General features: G+C 50.1%; 1 protein-coding gene across 4 annotated transcripts in view; it reads left to right on the forward strand.

Annotated features, from left to right (window-relative positions):
• nck2a (NCK adaptor protein 2a) overlaps window positions 1-17,385 on the forward strand; it is a 28,228-nt gene that overhangs the window by 8,858 nt on the left and 1,985 nt on the right. For 2 of the 4 annotated variants that reach the window (XM_077001885.1, XM_077001889.1), the window contains exons 2-3: window positions 11,620-11,861; window positions 17,198-17,385. The exon at window positions 17,198-17,385 is cut by the window's right edge and continues 597 nt beyond it. In XM_077001885.1, the coding sequence (XP_076858000.1) occupies window positions 11,636-11,861; window positions 17,198-17,385 (414 nt within the window). In that variant the 5' untranslated portion in view covers window positions 11,620-11,635. Of the gene's footprint in view, window positions 1-7,971; window positions 10,141-11,619; window positions 11,862-17,197 lie in introns of those variants that run through there. The other 2 variants (XM_077001888.1, XM_077001886.1) reach the window with 2 other exon arrangements.

Raw genomic sequence — 17,385 nt, forward strand, 5'->3', positions numbered from 1 at the left:
TCACTTCTCACTCCTCTTGCTCACTCTCGCAGCTCGCTCACACCCCTCATACCTCTCACTCCTCTTGCTCACTCTCGCAGCTCGCTCACACCCCTCATACCTTTCACTCCTCTCTCTCCTCCCTCTTCCTGCTCTTCTCCTCTTCTACGTGTCTGTTTTTTCTCAGAACTCAAACATTAGCATGTTGTATGTATTTCATATCACAAAGCATGTTTAATCCTGCTGTAGTTACTGGTTTAAATCTTTAGGCTGCTTAACACAGGTCTCAATGTTCAGTGTAAATAAGTATTTATATGTGGTGATGTACCTGGACCCGTTTGCAGTCTCGGGTCGTCTCGCCTGTAGCACCTCTGGCTGGTGTGTCTTGTGAGGAAGCCTCTAGCGGACTTTTGCAGGATCTTGATGGAGTGTAATTGGAGGCCATATTAATTGCTTGGCCAAGGGCCCACTTGAGTGGAGCAGTAATTATTGAGCTGGGTGTCTGAAGCCCTCGCTGTCCTCGTACTGACCACTGCAGTCATGTGGATGGACCCATATTGAGAGCTTTTTGCATTGCTGCTTTATTAGGCAATGGGAAATGTGAGAGTGGACAGCTGCTAAGAGAAGCTCCCAGCTGAGAGAGATTTGGGTGGGGGGGGGGTTTGGGGGGGGGTTTGGTTAGTGGTTGGTGACCAGGAACAAACCCGCCAGCTCCGCCTCTTTCTCCGTTTGGCCGGGGTCTGGTGCACTGTGCTGTGTCATCGTTTCGAGCTTCCCAGAAGTGTTGAAGGGGATACACGAGAATTGTACAGTGATGGAGAGGATGAGCACGCAGCAGTGGTGGGCATGTTCAGTGCGTGGAGGGAGGGGCTCTTGAGTGCTCCGCCCTCCCTGCGGTCTCTGTGCTCCGCCCTCCCCGGGGCCACCGTGCCAACTCTCGCTGCTCTGGCGCATGGCTCCGCTATGACATCATCTGTCGGCCGTTAAGAGATGGAAAACGAGACCGAGAGCTCGGGCCAGAGAACTGGGAGATGCGGGTCAGCGCTTGCAGGGGGCGGAGTCGTGGGGGCGGAGCCACGGGAGCCTGGCGCACTGCCACCCCCATTGTGAGGGTGGAGCAAGCAGGCAGGTGTACGATGTGAGGCGTATTGAACCGCAAACACAGACATGCAGCAAAGGGGTGGGGGGGGGGGGGGGTGCTTTCTGCTATGTCAGCCGTTACTCAGAAGGGCCGCCAGACTGAGCATTTGGGGAGCCCAGAAGATGATCCGTTCTCGGTGTGCTGCTTCCTCTGCTCCACCCGGGCCACAGAGCCCACCGACGCTCACTTAAGCTCCTCCACCTGCAGAAGCTTCCTCCACCCCTGATGCCTCACGCTGATGTGGGTGGTGCGTCTGCGTTTTGGAGACACTTGGCTGTGGAAGTGTGTTCGTGTATTTCCTGTGGCCTCGCTGTGGAACCCTAGCCAGCTGACACTGCCACTGCTCACACACACACACACACACACACACACACACACACACACTGTCCTGACTGAGCAGATCCTTCCACCGTGAAATGTGTGTTGGCATCCTGTCACAAATTGGACCTGCACTGATTCTCTTTCAGAGAACCCTATGTGTGCCTTTAGTGAGGAACCAACACGTGGTTCCTTGAAAGAGATTGCCAAGGCCAGATGATTACCTGTAAAGTTTACAATATAGACCTGTAAAGTTGACAGTATTGCTGCTGTCAGATTTTCCTGGGCTTAAAGTGTTTTCCATGAATAAGCTCTTGCCTTGTCTCATGAAGCTGGGGTGAATCACTAGTGTTGGGCTACACTTCCCACTCAGCTGGGAATTTCTCACTCTTTCACTCTTTCACTTTCTCACAGTTTCATTTGTTTTCCTTTGGCACTGAACACTGTAAATGTGCCTTTTAAATTAATAAGCTCCTTTTTTTATGCTTCAAGACTTGAAGACTCTCTCTCTCTGTCTCGCTCTCTCTCTCTCTATCCATCTCCTGCTCTCTCTCTACCTCTCACCCATCTCTCTCCCTCTCTCCCCCCTCTCTCTCTCTCTCTCTCTCTCTCTCTCTCCTTCACCCTCCCTTTCACACTTTCCCCCCAGTGGTGTTTTCATCTCATAAATACCGTATAAAGTAAAAGGTTTTTTCAGTTCTTTAGTTATGACTTAAAGTTCCATCAGCCGTAATGGCAGGTATGGTGGGTCTAATCTCCATAAGCAGGTATATGTTAATGTAGTAACCAGTGGTGAATATACTACCTAGAAGATTTAGTAATTGTCTGTACACTTAACACCAGTATCTTGGTGGTTCCTCTGTTAGTCTATGATGGCCAGCGGGTGTTTAATGTCTCAGCACCAAGGGTGACGTTCTCATCCATCTAGACCACCTGGAGATTCACTGTGAAGGGAGTCTTCACGCAGGTTTGGCAGACTCCCTTCACAGTGAGATGGGTGCTGCAGGAAAAGCTCATGAGGTCAACAACGTTCTTACTGGAGCACGTTTGTCTTGCCAGGCGGTAATAATGGCTTTAGGAGGTCAGGTGACCCCATGCTGGAAATGTGTGGAACTTTTTTTTACTATTTTTGTGCTGAGTTGAGTAAAAGTAAACGTAAGGAAAGACTTATTCTCTACAGGACTGGTAGAGAAGGTCTAGGTGTGCTGCCGTGTGCTCTGAGCACTGATGCGCGCGGCGCGCGCACGCGCGCGCGCGTGTGTGTGTGTGTGTGTGTGTGTGTGTGTGTGTGTGTGTGTGAGTGATAGGGTGGGGTTGGAGGTGTTTATCAAAGGGAATTATTCAGCAGACTGAGAGCAGTGTGGTACCCAGGGAAGGAGCAGTATCTGGGTGGGAGCCGGCCCACTAGGACCCCTGCTCCAGCCACCACGTGTTCCTCACGCTCGGTGGGCCTTTGGTGCATGAGAAAACACAGGAGATGCTGTGAGCCTGGGGAAGAGGGGCTGAGTGTGTGGAGTTGGGAGTGCTGCACTGTGTGTGCGTCTGCACATACCGGGCCGTATTATGAGGTGCAGCCAGGTCCCTGTGTGGATCGGTCTGAGATGATAGGCCCGCCATGATCCCACCGGGCCACTAAAGACATGAGTCACATGTCTGTGTGTGACGAACTGTGTGTGATGTGCTCAGGCTGAGGTGTGTGTGTGAGTGAGAGAGAGTGTGTTGGGGGGGGGGAGGGGGTGTGCAGTCCTCTGAGTGGACCTCTCCATGGGGTTCTTCTCTCCTCCAGCTGGTCGGATGAAGACTGAGCCGCTCTGCTCCCCACGCTGCCCGTCACCAGTGGGCTGGGGGGGCTGGGGGGGCTGTGGGGGGGGTTTGGGTTGTGAACGGGTTTAATTGGCTGTGCAGGCAGTAGTGCTGCAGCCCCTGTGTTGTGAGGAAGCACTGCATTATGAATGGACATCTCTGGACGTCTGCTTCATGTGCTGGCGTGTGAAGCCGTGTCCCCACGTGTCACCCTAACACACACACACACACACACACACACTACAGCGCCTCCCACCGCCCCGTGCCCAGCAGCTGTTTCCGTGTCGATGCTGTGTGAGCGCCTCTTTGCTCATCGATGGTCACGCCTCCCACACTCACCTGCCCCAGCTGCCCGATACCCCCAGGGCAGGAAACAAGCCCCTGCTGGAATCCTCCTGTATTTACCTTCTTTACTGTCCTGTCCTGGACAGCCGGGACACCTGGGCGGCAACGTCTCGGGCTGGCTGTCTGCTGCGGGTCGTGCCATGTGGTCACCACGTTGGGGGATGGGTCCTCCCTCTGTAAGCTCGCAGGAATGAGGCGAAACCTGTAGTTTGTGTGTGTGTGTGTGTGTGTGTGTGTGTGTGTGTGTGTGTGTGTGTGTGTGTGTGTGAGAGAGCTGCCTGCTTACTCTATGCTGTGATTTTAGAATTCAACTTCAACCGGTTTTCGATGTGCCCAAGCATGTTTACGTGACAACCAGGTTGTTTCTTCTCCTTTTGGATCTGTGCAGAACTGTTTTGCCCGTGTGTATGGATATACATAGATAAACACATTCTATACAGATCCCTTAACCTGTGTTCTACACATACGTTTACATGGGTTTCATGTCAAATTTATGTTTGGACATGATCATAAACACACAGAAACATGGAAACAGATGTTTATTGGATTCTGCTGTGTTCCCGTGGTGCTCATGGTTGAGGGGCAGAGTGTGTACATCTCCCAGTGGAGGCGCTCAGTCACACACACACACACACACACACACACACACACACACACACACACACACACACACACACACACACACACACACACACACACACACACACACAGCTCCAGGCTGCTCCAGTTTCTGCTGCAGTTCCTTTCGGTAACATCTCATCACCAGGTGTGTGTGTGTGTCTGCATGTGTGTGCCTGCCTGCCTTGCCTGTGTGTGCTCATGTGTGTGCGTGCGTGTCAGCCTGCCCGTGTGTGTGTGTGTGTGTGTGTGTGCGCGCGCGCGTGCGAGCGTGCGTGGAGCTCCTGGAGAGGCTCTTTGAGTCGCGTTCACAAATACAGTAGGTTCTGAAGATTCAGGAAGATTCAAAAAATACACTCCTCTCCATAGCAACCATTTCAACCCATGGGCCTTAAAAAAATGTGTGTGTGTGTGTGTGTGTTCTATATAATAAGTATTACTACTATAATTTTTTTCAGCTTGCTAGTTGGGTTTAGGGTTTGCAGGCTCTCTCACGCTCCTCCATCTATGTTGATGTGGAGTGCTCCATCCAGCTGGAGAAGTGGACGTGTGTCCAGCTGGGTTGTTTTGATGGGTGTCTATCCAGCTCGGTGGCGTGGTGTCAGTCTGCCTCCGGCGTGGGTCTGGGGCAGGGGACAGGGTGTCTGTCAGCTCGGGCGTCTGGAGGGCTGCTCATTTAGGAGAGGTTGGATGTCATTGGAGGAGAAACGCCGGTGCTCTGAGATGGCCATGGTGTGACAGTGTCCTCTCGTGAGTGCGGGAGCGCCGTTGGACAGGGTCCCGTTTTGCCTCGAGACTTTTCTGTTTCTGTCCGTGTGTATTTCCACACAGCTGCGGATCTCACGTCACTCTAGCGCACGTGTGCTGTCACGTCTGCCCGCTCTGTGTGCGCGCTCAAACATCTGCGATGTGGCCTCGCATTCTGACATTCACAGAATTGTTCTGGCCTCCGAAATCGAAACCACCTTCCTAACCAGATTTTCACCATCGTTGAAATGCCGTATAATAATATATTAATGATACGGTTATCCTTAATATATGTATTTGATTCAATTTTTTCCCATTGGGTAGAACCTGGTCCTGTAAGTGTGGTTGGTAATAGCTGGTGTCTGTATGTTGAAGACACTTTGGGAGGGGTTATTTGGGATGTAGGATTAGCTGAGTGACTTCACAGCAAATCGAGATGGCGCTAAACACCTCAGAGGGAGGCGTCTAGAGGACAATGGCGGCCATGGCTGGGCAAACGGACGGGGACACAGAGTGTGCCGGGACTGCTGTCGAGATGGACGGTACTTCTGGTTATTTATTCACGAATAATTAAATAAACGAAAGCATGACAACTTGAGAGATTATTGGTGCACAGGTGTGCTGTGACATGCGTGATTTTCATTCAAACGGCTCTCGCGTATTTTTAACCCCTTTCTTCATTCAGACGCGTTGTCTCAAGACGTTTGGTGCGAACATCAGGACCGCCCACTGATCGTACCGTAGAGTAGTGGTTGTGGTTCACGCTCTCCTCGTGTCCAGCTGTGTGTATCTGTGCGGCCGAAGCGTTTCCGTGTGTGAGGACACGCCCACATTCCCCGTGCAGCTGTGGGGGGTGGGAGAAAGAGCGCTTATCCTATCAGAATGACACAACATTCCTCTTGTATCCTGGCAACTGTGAATGTCACCCCAGGATGACTGGTCTTGCCCACTTGTTGTCATTAGTTGGACACACAGTCGCCTATGCACATTTACGTCTATAGAGTGGACTGGACTGTGGTCAGTTGATGATGGTGGTGGTGGTTACTGCTGTGGGAGGATACGTCTCAGGGTTTCGACGATCTGATTGGAGGCTTGAGATTTCAGAGGTGGTCCTGGGGTCACAGGCTGATGTAGATGCTCTCACGCTGCTTTAAGATCCACGTTAACAATGGCGATTCTGTTTTGGATGACAATAACGAATCTTTGGCAGTGAAGCAAGCCTGGGGCGTCATGGAAAAAACAGCCCCACAAACAGCAGTGCCACCCGGGCACTTCTCACTGAACAGAGAGATGTACGGGAAGATTGAGCCTGGAGCAGGCATCTGGGCCACAGTGGGGCCCCCAGGCCAGCAGTGGGGCCCCCAGGCCAGCTCCAGCACCACGCTGGGGCTGCAGACGTGCTCCGTCTTCTGTTCTGTGTGCGGGGCTGTCTAGGCCACTGCGGCTCCGGTATGTTGTTTAACCAGCTGGGTGTGTTGGTCGCTCCTTATCTGATACTTTTAATGTGTACGCAAGTAGGAAAGAAACACAAATGACTGGAGAAAAAATGGGGAAAGACTGAAGAATTAAAATGACATAGCCATGATGATGACGATGATTATATTAGGGTTTTTTTATGGCTGCCGTTTGCTCTTGCAATGCTATTTTTGTTATTTATTGTCTCCTCCATCAATAAATGTTTCTGCCACAGTGTTTAGGTGACAGTATTGAATGTAACTTGATATCCATTATCTAAGTCTTATAAGTTAAAGCATGGCCATTTTATTTCTGGTCATCATTCACAAATCATACTGTAGCCTGTCAGATAAACGGAGCCACCCTGCGTGGTGAGCAGATCAGGAAGCTCATCAGAGAGCCACAGCGTGACTCCCAACACGTGACCCAGAATGATAATGAACACCAGGGTTAATAACAGAACCACCTTTATCATCAGACACGACACGCCGAGATCAGCTACAGGAAAAATACTGTGTGTGCGTGTGCGCGCACATACTGACATAAAGGACTCCAAAACGTCTTGTTTCTCTGGAAACCTTGTGTACTTCACTACAATTTTGAATCTGTCTCTCTTTATACACACACACACACACACACACACACAGTGTGTCTGCACCTTTGAGAGCTTGTGTTGGTAGATGGATACGTGGTGTATTTCATGCAACCTGAGATCACCACCTCTGTTCCATCACCAGCTCCTTCCCTCTCTGTTTGCCTCTGCCAAACCTGAGTCCTCCAGAATTGCTTGAATGTATATGTGTATGTGTGCATATATATAGACATGTGTGCATATATATATATATATATATATATATATATATATATATATATATATATATATATGTTTATTTTTTTCTTTTCTATTGTGTGTTCAGAGACAGCCTGTGATTGGCTGAAAAGCTGGTCATGTGGTTATGAGGCCAGCGCGTGATTGCTGGTTGCTGGTGATTGCTGGTGATTGCAGAGTTGCCAGCTGTGAGCGGTTGTTATCCGGGGGCCGTGTTAAAACATATCCAGAACCCTAGCGCTGGGGTTCTACGCAGGAGCACTCGAGAGAGGGGGTGTGTGGCGGGGGCCCTGGCATCTGGAGAGGGACACGAGGCTTCTCTGCTGCCGTTAGTCATGGCAGAACTGGAATGAAGATGGAGAGAGTGAAAAGGCGGGGGAGGGGAGGGGGGAGGAATCGGCGCTCAATTCAAAGAGCTGAATAACGTGGGAAGGATGGGCCTGCCTTTCCTCTTCCTCCACTTCACTTTTCTCCTCTCCTACCCCCCCCCCCCCTTCAGAGGTTTAGTGTGGGGGGTGGGGGTGGGGCACGAGAGCAGCATGTGAAGAGCCGAGACAGCCAATCGGGGGCCTCGCTCCCCCAGCCCTCCGACGGGACATGCCAAGCCAGCTGGGGCTTAGCGCAGCGTGGAGCCCTGTCACTCCCCCCCCCCCCCCCCCCCCTCCTGCTTCCTCCTTTTCACCCTCGTTCACTCCTTTTCACCCTCATTCACTCTTCTTCACCCTCGTCTACGGTTTCCTTACCCCCACACCCCCTTTTGCTCCACGCAGCTAATAAAACAAACAGATTTCAGCTCCATCTGCCCCTCAGCCGAGGCTGGAGAAAGGAGAGGAGCAGTCTGTAGCAGTCTGTAGCGGTCTGTAGCAGTCTGTAGCAGTCTGTAGCAGTCTGTAGCAGTCTGTAGCTGTCTGTCTAGGAAACCAGAATTTAGCAGAGAACTGGTCAGAAGCCCTTTCATTTACATCAGTGATAGCAGTTAACACTAACCATCTTGAATTTCCAAGGACACCTTAATCTGGTGTAATTGCAGTGTGATTTAAATCTAATTGTTGGCCCTCACCAGAAACACCTGTCAGTAAGGTCATGAGTCTCAGAAATAAATCTCAGTGTTGACAAAGAACTTTTGAGAAAGCTGAGTTCTTTTAAGGAGATGAATGTGGTCTGTAAGGCTTTTAAACTAGACACAGCACTGAATTGTGAGTCAAATGCTTCCCTGAAAGGTTTTGGTTCTTTAATCCCTGTCTGTGAAATGGAGAGTTGCAAGAAACCTCTGAACATAAAATAACCTTGAAGCCACTGATAATTTACACACACACACACACACACACACACACACACACACACACACACACACACACACATCAAACAGCTCCTTTGATATCACCTTATATCTTCTAAGGTGGGGGCTTAAACTAAGACTGGGTATTGTTTTTCTATATCAGTATAGCTAGCTCCTTGATCTTTGATCTCTGTGCTTCGTGACCTGAGCAGCACAGCCTGGCAGCGGTTCCTGCGGGACACGGCGGGGAGCTGTGCTGTGCTGGCTGTGTTGTGGGGGGTGAGTGGAGATGCCCTGGGTGGCTGTGTTGGAGCTGGGTGCTGGGTGCTGGCTGGCCTGCTGCCTGACGGATGTTTTGTCTCCATTAAATGCTTTTGCTCCCTGGAGTTGGAGGCGGATTGTGGCGCCGGGTTGTGGGAAAATGTTCCAGCGTGGAGTACGAGGTCTGTCCAAGGTCAACCAGGGGCTTCTGGGTTACTTCAGCTCCGAACGGTTAAGGCAGCCCTTCGTTAACAGCCCGAATGCTGCCATTTCCAGCGTTTGCACTGTCTCGGGGAGATTCACACGCGTGTGGGAGCAGGAAGCGAAGCAGCTGTGTAGTTGTGTCTTTTTCTGGTTCTCACATTTATTTCGGGGCTGTGGGGGGGGGGGGGGTGGTTACAGTTCTACTATGCCAAAGGATGTTTACAGTCTAGCTGTACTTGTCCTATCAAAGGAATCGAGTTCAAACTGTTTGCGTTCATGCAAGCGTGCTGGTGCACTCAAGCTGACTTTGAGCTGTGTAAGATGGAGCAGCTTCTCCAGCGCACAAACGGGGTTTGAGTCCCTCGGGATTGATGTGGTTCCCCAGGGCGGGGTCATCACTCTTCCTAATGATCCATATCATTATGTGGGTGGGATTAGTGCAAGTTATGAAGTAGGTGGGTGGGGCAGCTCCACTCCGGTAAATATTTATCGTTGGCTCAGGGACGTTGGTCTTTAGGTATTACGGCCCATCTTGAGAATCGATCATGTGGCCATCAGGGTCCTGTAGTCGTGCTGTCCTGAATGTTCTGGCCTCGTGAGATGCTGTCACTCTTGCTTGGATGGCTCTTCTGTCTTGGGTTCTGGCTGGGGTCATTTCACTTGAGCAGACGCTGAGTGTCAACGTGCGTAGTGCAGGAAGTATCCTTTCGCATTAGGGTTGCCTCCGCTCGCCCCGTCTCCTTAGCACAGCTGTTGGGCTGAAGGCTTTCATGGGTACGTCTCCTCTCCCCACCGCTCCCATTTTGTCCTCCCTGTCTCTCGTCCAGGCTGTTGGGGGAGGGGACGCGGTTCGTGGGGGGGGGCTGGCTAGCCCTCTCCACAGCTCTCCCTAGGACACAGCCCAATGAATGAGCTTGTGGGCTCAATATGAAACATGTGCCAAATGCCCCAAGTCTGGCAGCATGAGATGGCTGTGGTGCACAGCGGAGGAAGAGAGACAGTCATGTGACCGGTGTGATTGCTCTTTACTAATTCAATGTGGTTTAATGATGCTTTTAAAGCAAATGAGCACCCACTTTTTGAGCTGCAACGTTTTCTTTCATGGAATACGATCCAGAGCTCGGAGGTCCTCGGAAGGTTCCTGAAGGAAACACTCCAGAGGTAATGGAATCTTTTATCGGCCCTGATTGTGCACTTGTGTGGGTGCTTCTCCTGAGTATTATACTCTGTTGTGGGCTTACAGGAGTGACGTGGCCTGCGTGCGCTTCTCTTCCGCCTCTGCATCTCCTGTGAGGTCACGCACCGTGGCACACGTTTCTCTTGTGGAAGAGTGTGTCCTTAAACAAGCGCTGACTCTCTCTCTCTTTCTCTCTCTCTCTCTCTTTCTCACTCACATGTTCACACTTGATCTCCAGAGGCAAAGCCCAGGGCCTCCCACAGCGGGGGAACGGGGTTTTAAGCGTGCTTGCCTGCACCGCCATCAATACTTAATCGCTCGATTACAATTCAGTGCATATTCCCCACGCAGGCGGCGTGTCTCAGACGCTAGGCGGTGCGTTTGAAGAGCCTGGCACGCCAGTTAAGCGTTTGATTCATTCATGAATGCCCTCTGCTGTTCTCTGGTGCTGCCTCTAGTTTTGCCTGAAGTGGCAGAGGCATATTTTGAAAACTTCTGTTCAAGCTTCTTTTGCTTTTCTGAGAATGCTTAATGATTTCGCTTTCACTGTGTGAAGGTTCCCATTTCGTGATGTGAAAACAATGGATTGCATTACTAATCCTTGAGGAACGCTCATGAGAACAGCTCGCCTCACCCTCTGTCTCACTTTGTCTCGTCTTGCTTTCTCTCACTCTCTACTCCCTATCACTCTTTCTCTTCTCCCTTTATCTCACTCCCTCTACCGGTACATTGTTTCTTATCTTACTTCCTTATTTTTAGGTAGTAAATTAGTCTACTTTCTATTGGTCTTGGTTGAAAGATGTCCATCTTATAATATCTCTCTGCGCTCTGGCTGTAGACTGAGGAGATTGAGAAGCTCATTTGGTTTCATCGAACATCGTACTTGTTTATAGCAACATCATCACCAAAACCTTTACAGTGGTTGAGACGGAACACAGACATGACTATTACATAAGCTCTTTAGCACTGCCATGTGTGTAGATCTCGGAATTCCGGTGAGGAGATCTAGAGAGACCGGTGGAGAGATGGTGTAGGGAAATGGGGAAGTAGAGAGTCTGGAGAGACGGGTGGCTGGGCCGAGGGAGGGAGCCAGCAGAACGGTGTCTAGGAGTCTGATGTCTGATGGTGTCTGAGTCTGATGGTGTCTTCATTTTCTCCGTTGCGCTACATTTACAATCATATCAAAGCAAATCATCATTGGACATTAAAGCCTTTAAAGTCTCCAGCATTTCTCTCTATTATCATCATGTTTTTATGCATTTTTGAAGATGTTGGAGATACAACACTAACACCGTCTTTTTGTTCTCTCCCCCTTTTACTTTCTCTCTTTTCTTTCTTTGCCCCACCCCTCTCTCTCCCCCTCTACCCTCTATCTCCCTCTTTGTCCCCCTCTCTCTCTCTCTTTCCCTCTTCCTCATTTTTTCTCTCTCTTCCCCTCTTTCTCTCTCTCTCCTGGGTTCTAGAGGGACTCGATGAAAGATGACGGAGGAGGTGATTGTTATAGCCAAGTGGGACTACACCGCCCAGCAAGACCAGGAGCTCGACATCCGAAAGAACGAGCGACTGTGGCTTCTGGACGACTCCAAGACGTGGTGGAGGGTGCGGAACGCCTCCAACCGCACGGGCTACGTCCCCTCCAACTACGTCGAGCGCAAGAACAGTCTAAAGAAAGCCTCGCTGGTGAAGAACCTGAAGGACACCCTAGGTGAGCCAACCTCTCGCTGTGGCCTTGCAACTGACTTCAGAACGCCACACCCTTCAGAACGCCACACCCTTCAGAACGCCACACCCTTCAGAACGCCACACCCTTCAGAACGCCCACACCCATCAGAACGCCCACACCCTTCAGAACGCCCACACCCTTCAGAAGGCCCACACCCTTCAGAAGGCCCACACCCTTCAGAACCTCACACCCATCAGAACCTCACACCCTTCAGAACCCCCACACCCTTCAGAACCCCCGCACCCTTCAGAACCCCCACACCCTTCAGAACCCCCACACCCTTCAGAACGCCCGTACCCTTTAGAACGCCCATACCCTTCAGAACGCCCCGCAGCCATCAGAACGCCCCGCAGCCATCAGAACGCCCCGCAGCCATCAGAACGCCCCGCAGCCATCAGAACGCCCCGCAGCCCCTTCAGAACGCCCCGCAGCCCCTTCAGAACGCCCCGCAGCCCCTTCAGAACGCCCCGCAGCCCCTTCAGAACGCCCCGCAGCCATCAGAACGCCCCGCACACCCTTCAGAACCCCCGCACACCCTTCAGAACCCCCGCACCCTTCAGAACCCCACACCCTTCAGAACGCCCACACCCTTCAGCCTGCATGCCCAGCTTTAGGTCACCCCATTTGCAGAGAATGCCATGGGCCTGTGGAGAATGGGGTGTGTCTGTAAAAGCACCTACGTACAGTCAATACATTATTTATTTTTTATTTTAGCTTACATGATTACTAAGCCTATATGTATATATACCATCTTAAGTCACGCACATACTGAACTATGTAAGTAATGCATATTGTGTATCCATATGATTACTCCCAGTGTGTATCCTGTATGTAATGCAGTACATTTGTTGCCCCTCTCACTGCACCAACTCATTTCTATTTCCTGAAAGCTGAAACCAGTGTGTATACTTTGGAAAAAGTTCAGGTATAGTGCAATTAGCTGAACAGCGTAGCATGTAGCAAAAAGGGCTGGTTGTCATTTCAGAGGTCATCTCTGGCTACCATAACATTCTTTCACCCGTGGAAACTAAGGCTTTCTTAGCCTTTTAATTATTAAGCAGACTCCATTCCATGCTGAGGAATGCTATTTACCTAAAATTAACAAAAGTGAAACATGGACAGTGTTGTTCTGGACTGGTTTAGTTGTACGAAAAGCTATTGCACATTTTTCCGAATTGAGTCTGTGAGCCACCGGTCAGTGTTGTATATGCCATGGGGCAGCCCCGGGCATTCTGACTTACCCTGTTGGCATTAATAACACCCACAGTCCAAGGCCCAGTGGAGGCAAGGTCGAAAAATGTCCTCACACGACACCATGGTGTCTCCACCTCCCCCACTGTGGGTCCCAGTGCAGCTAAACCAGTATGAGCTGTCCCGTTTCCCCCCATGGGTGGACACAATGAACGTAATGCTTTATTTTTTGCAAAGCAGTGAAAGCAGCATCCCGGTTTCCGACTGCATGCATCGTGTACGTTTAATGTGAGGCCACAATATGTATTGTCCTACTGTATTTAGTCTCCCCACGAATTATCGTTAATTGGCTTTGTTAATGAGTCGTGAAATACGGGAACCAGAGGTGATCGATAATTCTGTAGTGAAGTGGAGAATGTGGGGGATGAGGGAGCGCCGGTGGAAACGGCCTTAATGGCTTCAGACGGGGCTCGGTGGAATGAGCTCGTTGGGCAGGTTCCCGAGACGGCGAGGCGAGCTACAGCCGGGCTGTCACGTCCCTTCACACAGTGAGCCTTACCGAAGACCGTTTCGTCTGGTCCAATGCTCATATCGTCCACAAAATCAATAGGCACCAGTTCACCACATTTTCTATTGCATGATTATCGCTGTTCTGTAGTGTATTAATCTCGCTGATTAACACCAGCAGGGTCAAATTAAGAGACTGTTAATGCTGTTAATACCTGTGGATCTTTCTAAGAAAGTCAATCAAGAAAATGTAGCCCAGGTTTGGCCTAAATTGTTCTGTGATCTTCAGTAACCTGACGATCAGATCACTGTGTCACTTTTCTGTTTTACATTGTCATCAATTTGTTGGTGAACACGTGAACACCTCTGAAAGAAAAGCGTGAACTATGTAAGCGTTGTGCTGTGGTCCGTCTGTACAGTGGTGTTCAGGTCCTTAAACAAGTCCTCAGTCCTGTTTTTCAGATACCTCTGGATAAGTATTCCTGTGGGTTTAAAAGGCATTTCTATCAGTGTCTTTTTCTCTGTGTTTGCACACGTGTAAGTTGTGTGTGAGGGGGCTTTGCATGCATAATTTTCCCGATGTATTAGAATGGCGTTTTTGTGTGAGTCCTGCTCTGCTCCATGTGTAGGCTGGGGGTAGGCCTGCCCTAAATGCTTCTGGGAAGCTGGTGTTGACAAGGTGCTGCTCAGATTGGCTGGACTCACCCTGCTCCTGATGTAGTCCCGCCTACTTTTTCTGAGTGGGCGGGTCCAGGAGAAGAACGATTGGGCGGAGCCTGTTCTCCACATAGTGCCACACAGCAGTAACGACCTTTTTTATAGTGGATTTTGTATATATCACAAATTAACAGGATTAAACATTGTGCTTGCCATTACATATTTGAGTGTGGCCTTGTACAGCTTGTTAAATATGTTTAATTCAGTAAATTTTTTTATAGAACATTTTATTCCTGGAGTACGATGCAGGAATACTACCGTATGCTTACATATGCATATCACATATATATATTCAAGCTTCATCCACAGTTTTGCCAATAAAATATATAACACTATAATACATCTAATGAAGTAATATAAAAAATGTTTTGCTTGAATTGTGTGATGGAATTTATTTGTTGTTTTGTCATTAAGTCCTTTAGTGTCTCATGGTGTAACGCACACAGACGTTGTTGGAGTGGTCTTCCATAGGTCAGTCAAAGCAAGGGTCTTGGATGGGCTGGTGCCGGTTCTACGGACCCATGGCTGAGCTGTGCACGTCATGGGGGACACGGGCAGGTGGTGTCCAGGTGTGCACGGTGGAGAAGAGGCGAGCAGCTTGTTGTGTCAGAGAGGCGGGGAACGTGCCACCTACAGCCTCTGTGTTCACGGGGAGACATTTGATTACTGTCTTCTGAACGGAGGACTGCTGGGAGTTTGACACGGGGAACGTCCCCGCGCCACCATATGTCCCCCTGTGCAGCATCACAGAGGCCTACATCTGTTCCCATTCTGTGTGTGTGTGTGTGTGTGAGCATCACTTTTATAGCTTTAAAAGCTAGATGTGCCTGAACACCAAAGGCAACTCCAGCTATGGCCAGACTGTCTGTGGGGAGGTTCTGCTCAAGACGTGGTAGTTCATGCCCGGCTATAAACGTAATGCGGGCTAGTTTCATTGAGCTTTTGGCTAAGGTGCAGTAGCTGTGTTGATTTTCAAGGGAATGGGATGTTCTATTGCTGAGAAGTGCCTAGAGTCTGTGAACAGTACACGCAGTGCTATGTGGGAAAGGGTTAGTCCATACAACAAGTGTCCGTGCAGCTGTCAGCCAGCCCAGCAGTGTGTGCAGGGGGTTCATTCCTCCACCTGTGTGTGTTGCTGCTTCTCAATCACAGTTGTTTACGTTCCATAGCTCTTTTGACCATCTCGCTCGTGTGTTGAATGACTTGATTTAGTGCACACATGACGTCCCTTGTTTTATAACTGACATTAGCACTCCAAGATGGCTTTGAAGGATTTGCTGTCTTTGATATCAAATCCCTTCTTTCCTATATAAAACCCCTCAAGTCGTTTTAGATTGATAACAAACTAGTTAATTTGAACTGTGCAAGTCTAGTTGGGGTTGAGATGATGCCCACTGTGGGGGAATCTGCCAGATGTATCATGGGTAAACTACTGATCGCAAAGTGAGCATTGGTGGCTAGGAGCATGGGCTTAGGTGGAGTGAGATCTTATTACTCCTAGAGTTGTGTGTGTGTGTGTGTGTGTGTGTGTGTGTGTGTGTGTGTGTGTGTGTGTGTGTGTGTGTGTGTGTGTGTGTGTGTGTGTGTGAAAAGCTTTTCTTCTGGGGATGTCCTCTCTGAGAGTTGTGACAGGCATCAAATGTTCCCTCGCATTTTCACATCTGTTGTGTCACGGGTCACTGCCTGCCAAGTAGACTCCTCTCCCTTTCCTGTCGGTTCTTGTCAGGGCAGAACCTCTTACACGCTGGCGTCCACCCCCTGCCTCTCCCCTGGTTGCTGCATGATGGCCAACTCTGACATGCTGCCCCTACTGCCTGGGAGGCCTATTGCAGTTGATTTGCTCAGAGGAGGCTGGCGTTGGATCTGAGGAGTTGGCAATTATCCAGGCCTTACTGCCACGCACCAAGAGCACACACACACACACACACACACACACAAACACACACACGCACACACTGTCTTATTTTTCTTCTTCTCCACCCCATAGAGGGGACAGACCTTTTTTATGTTACCTGAGACACTCCGAAAGGCCTTTTATCCTGCCTGTCAAGGCTCTTGGTTGAGAGAATGTGTCCTACTTAGCATGAAGCGATGTATCTGTCCCATTTACTAGGACTTAAATAGACACCGGCGCCACTTCCATAACACAGATGCATCTCTTTCCAATGGTTTACATTCTGTGTTGAATATGATGCATGTGTGGAATATGAGGTACAGGAAGCGTGTATGCTTGCCGACTCGTTTCAACCTCGTTACAGCCGCTTGCTTAGAGAGGCCTGTGTGATCATCTCCCCATGTAGGTCCCCATGTTATTGGAGCGCTCCCCCTCTCTCCTCTAGTGGGGGGTGCTGGGTCGGACCCGCTGTCCACCTCCTCATTAGTTCACCTGGATAACCTGCTCACTGCTGCGGCACACACAAACAAGCCTGTACTGTAAAAGGCATAAATATTTAATATTGGAGGAAATAGGACAGAGGCTCAGGGTTGTGTGGTAATTCATTTTGTATTGTAGGGCTTCAGGTGTGGGGTGCATAGTTTAAAAAAATGATGTTTAATCGTGCTGTGGGACCACAAGGCCAGTCATGGTCTGGTGGTTAGGGAACTGGTCTTGTGACCGGAGGGTCGTGGGTTCGGTTCCCAGACCTGAGGCCATGACTGAGGTGCCCCTGAGCAAGGCCCTTAACCCTCAATTGCTCACTTGTATAAAAATGAGATAAAAAATGTAAGTCTCTCTGGATAAGGGCGTCTGCCAAATGCCATAAATGTAAATGTTAATTAAATGTGCGTAATGTATCAGTAGAAGGACGTGAGGCAGTGCTGGAGAAAGTGGTTCAGTGTCTCCGGTGTTGTAGCGCCACCTACCTGCCGTTTACTCTCCCCACTTAACTGTGTGTGTCTCTCAGGACTCGGGAAAACGAAAAGGAAGCCCAGCGTACGCGAGGCCTCGCCCACACCGAGCATGGAAGCAGAGTACCCGTCCAATGGCAGCGCGGGAACGGGCGGTGTGGGCGGAGCCGAGCGCATCTACGACCTGAACATTCCTGCGGTGGTGAAGTTTTCCTACGCGGCCGAGCGGGACGACGAACTCAGC

Source organism: Brachyhypopomus gauderio, chromosome 4, assembly GCF_052324685.1.
Source record: "Brachyhypopomus gauderio isolate BG-103 chromosome 4, BGAUD_0.2, whole genome shotgun sequence".
Taxonomy (NCBI): domain Eukaryota; kingdom Metazoa; phylum Chordata; class Actinopteri; order Gymnotiformes; family Hypopomidae; genus Brachyhypopomus; species Brachyhypopomus gauderio.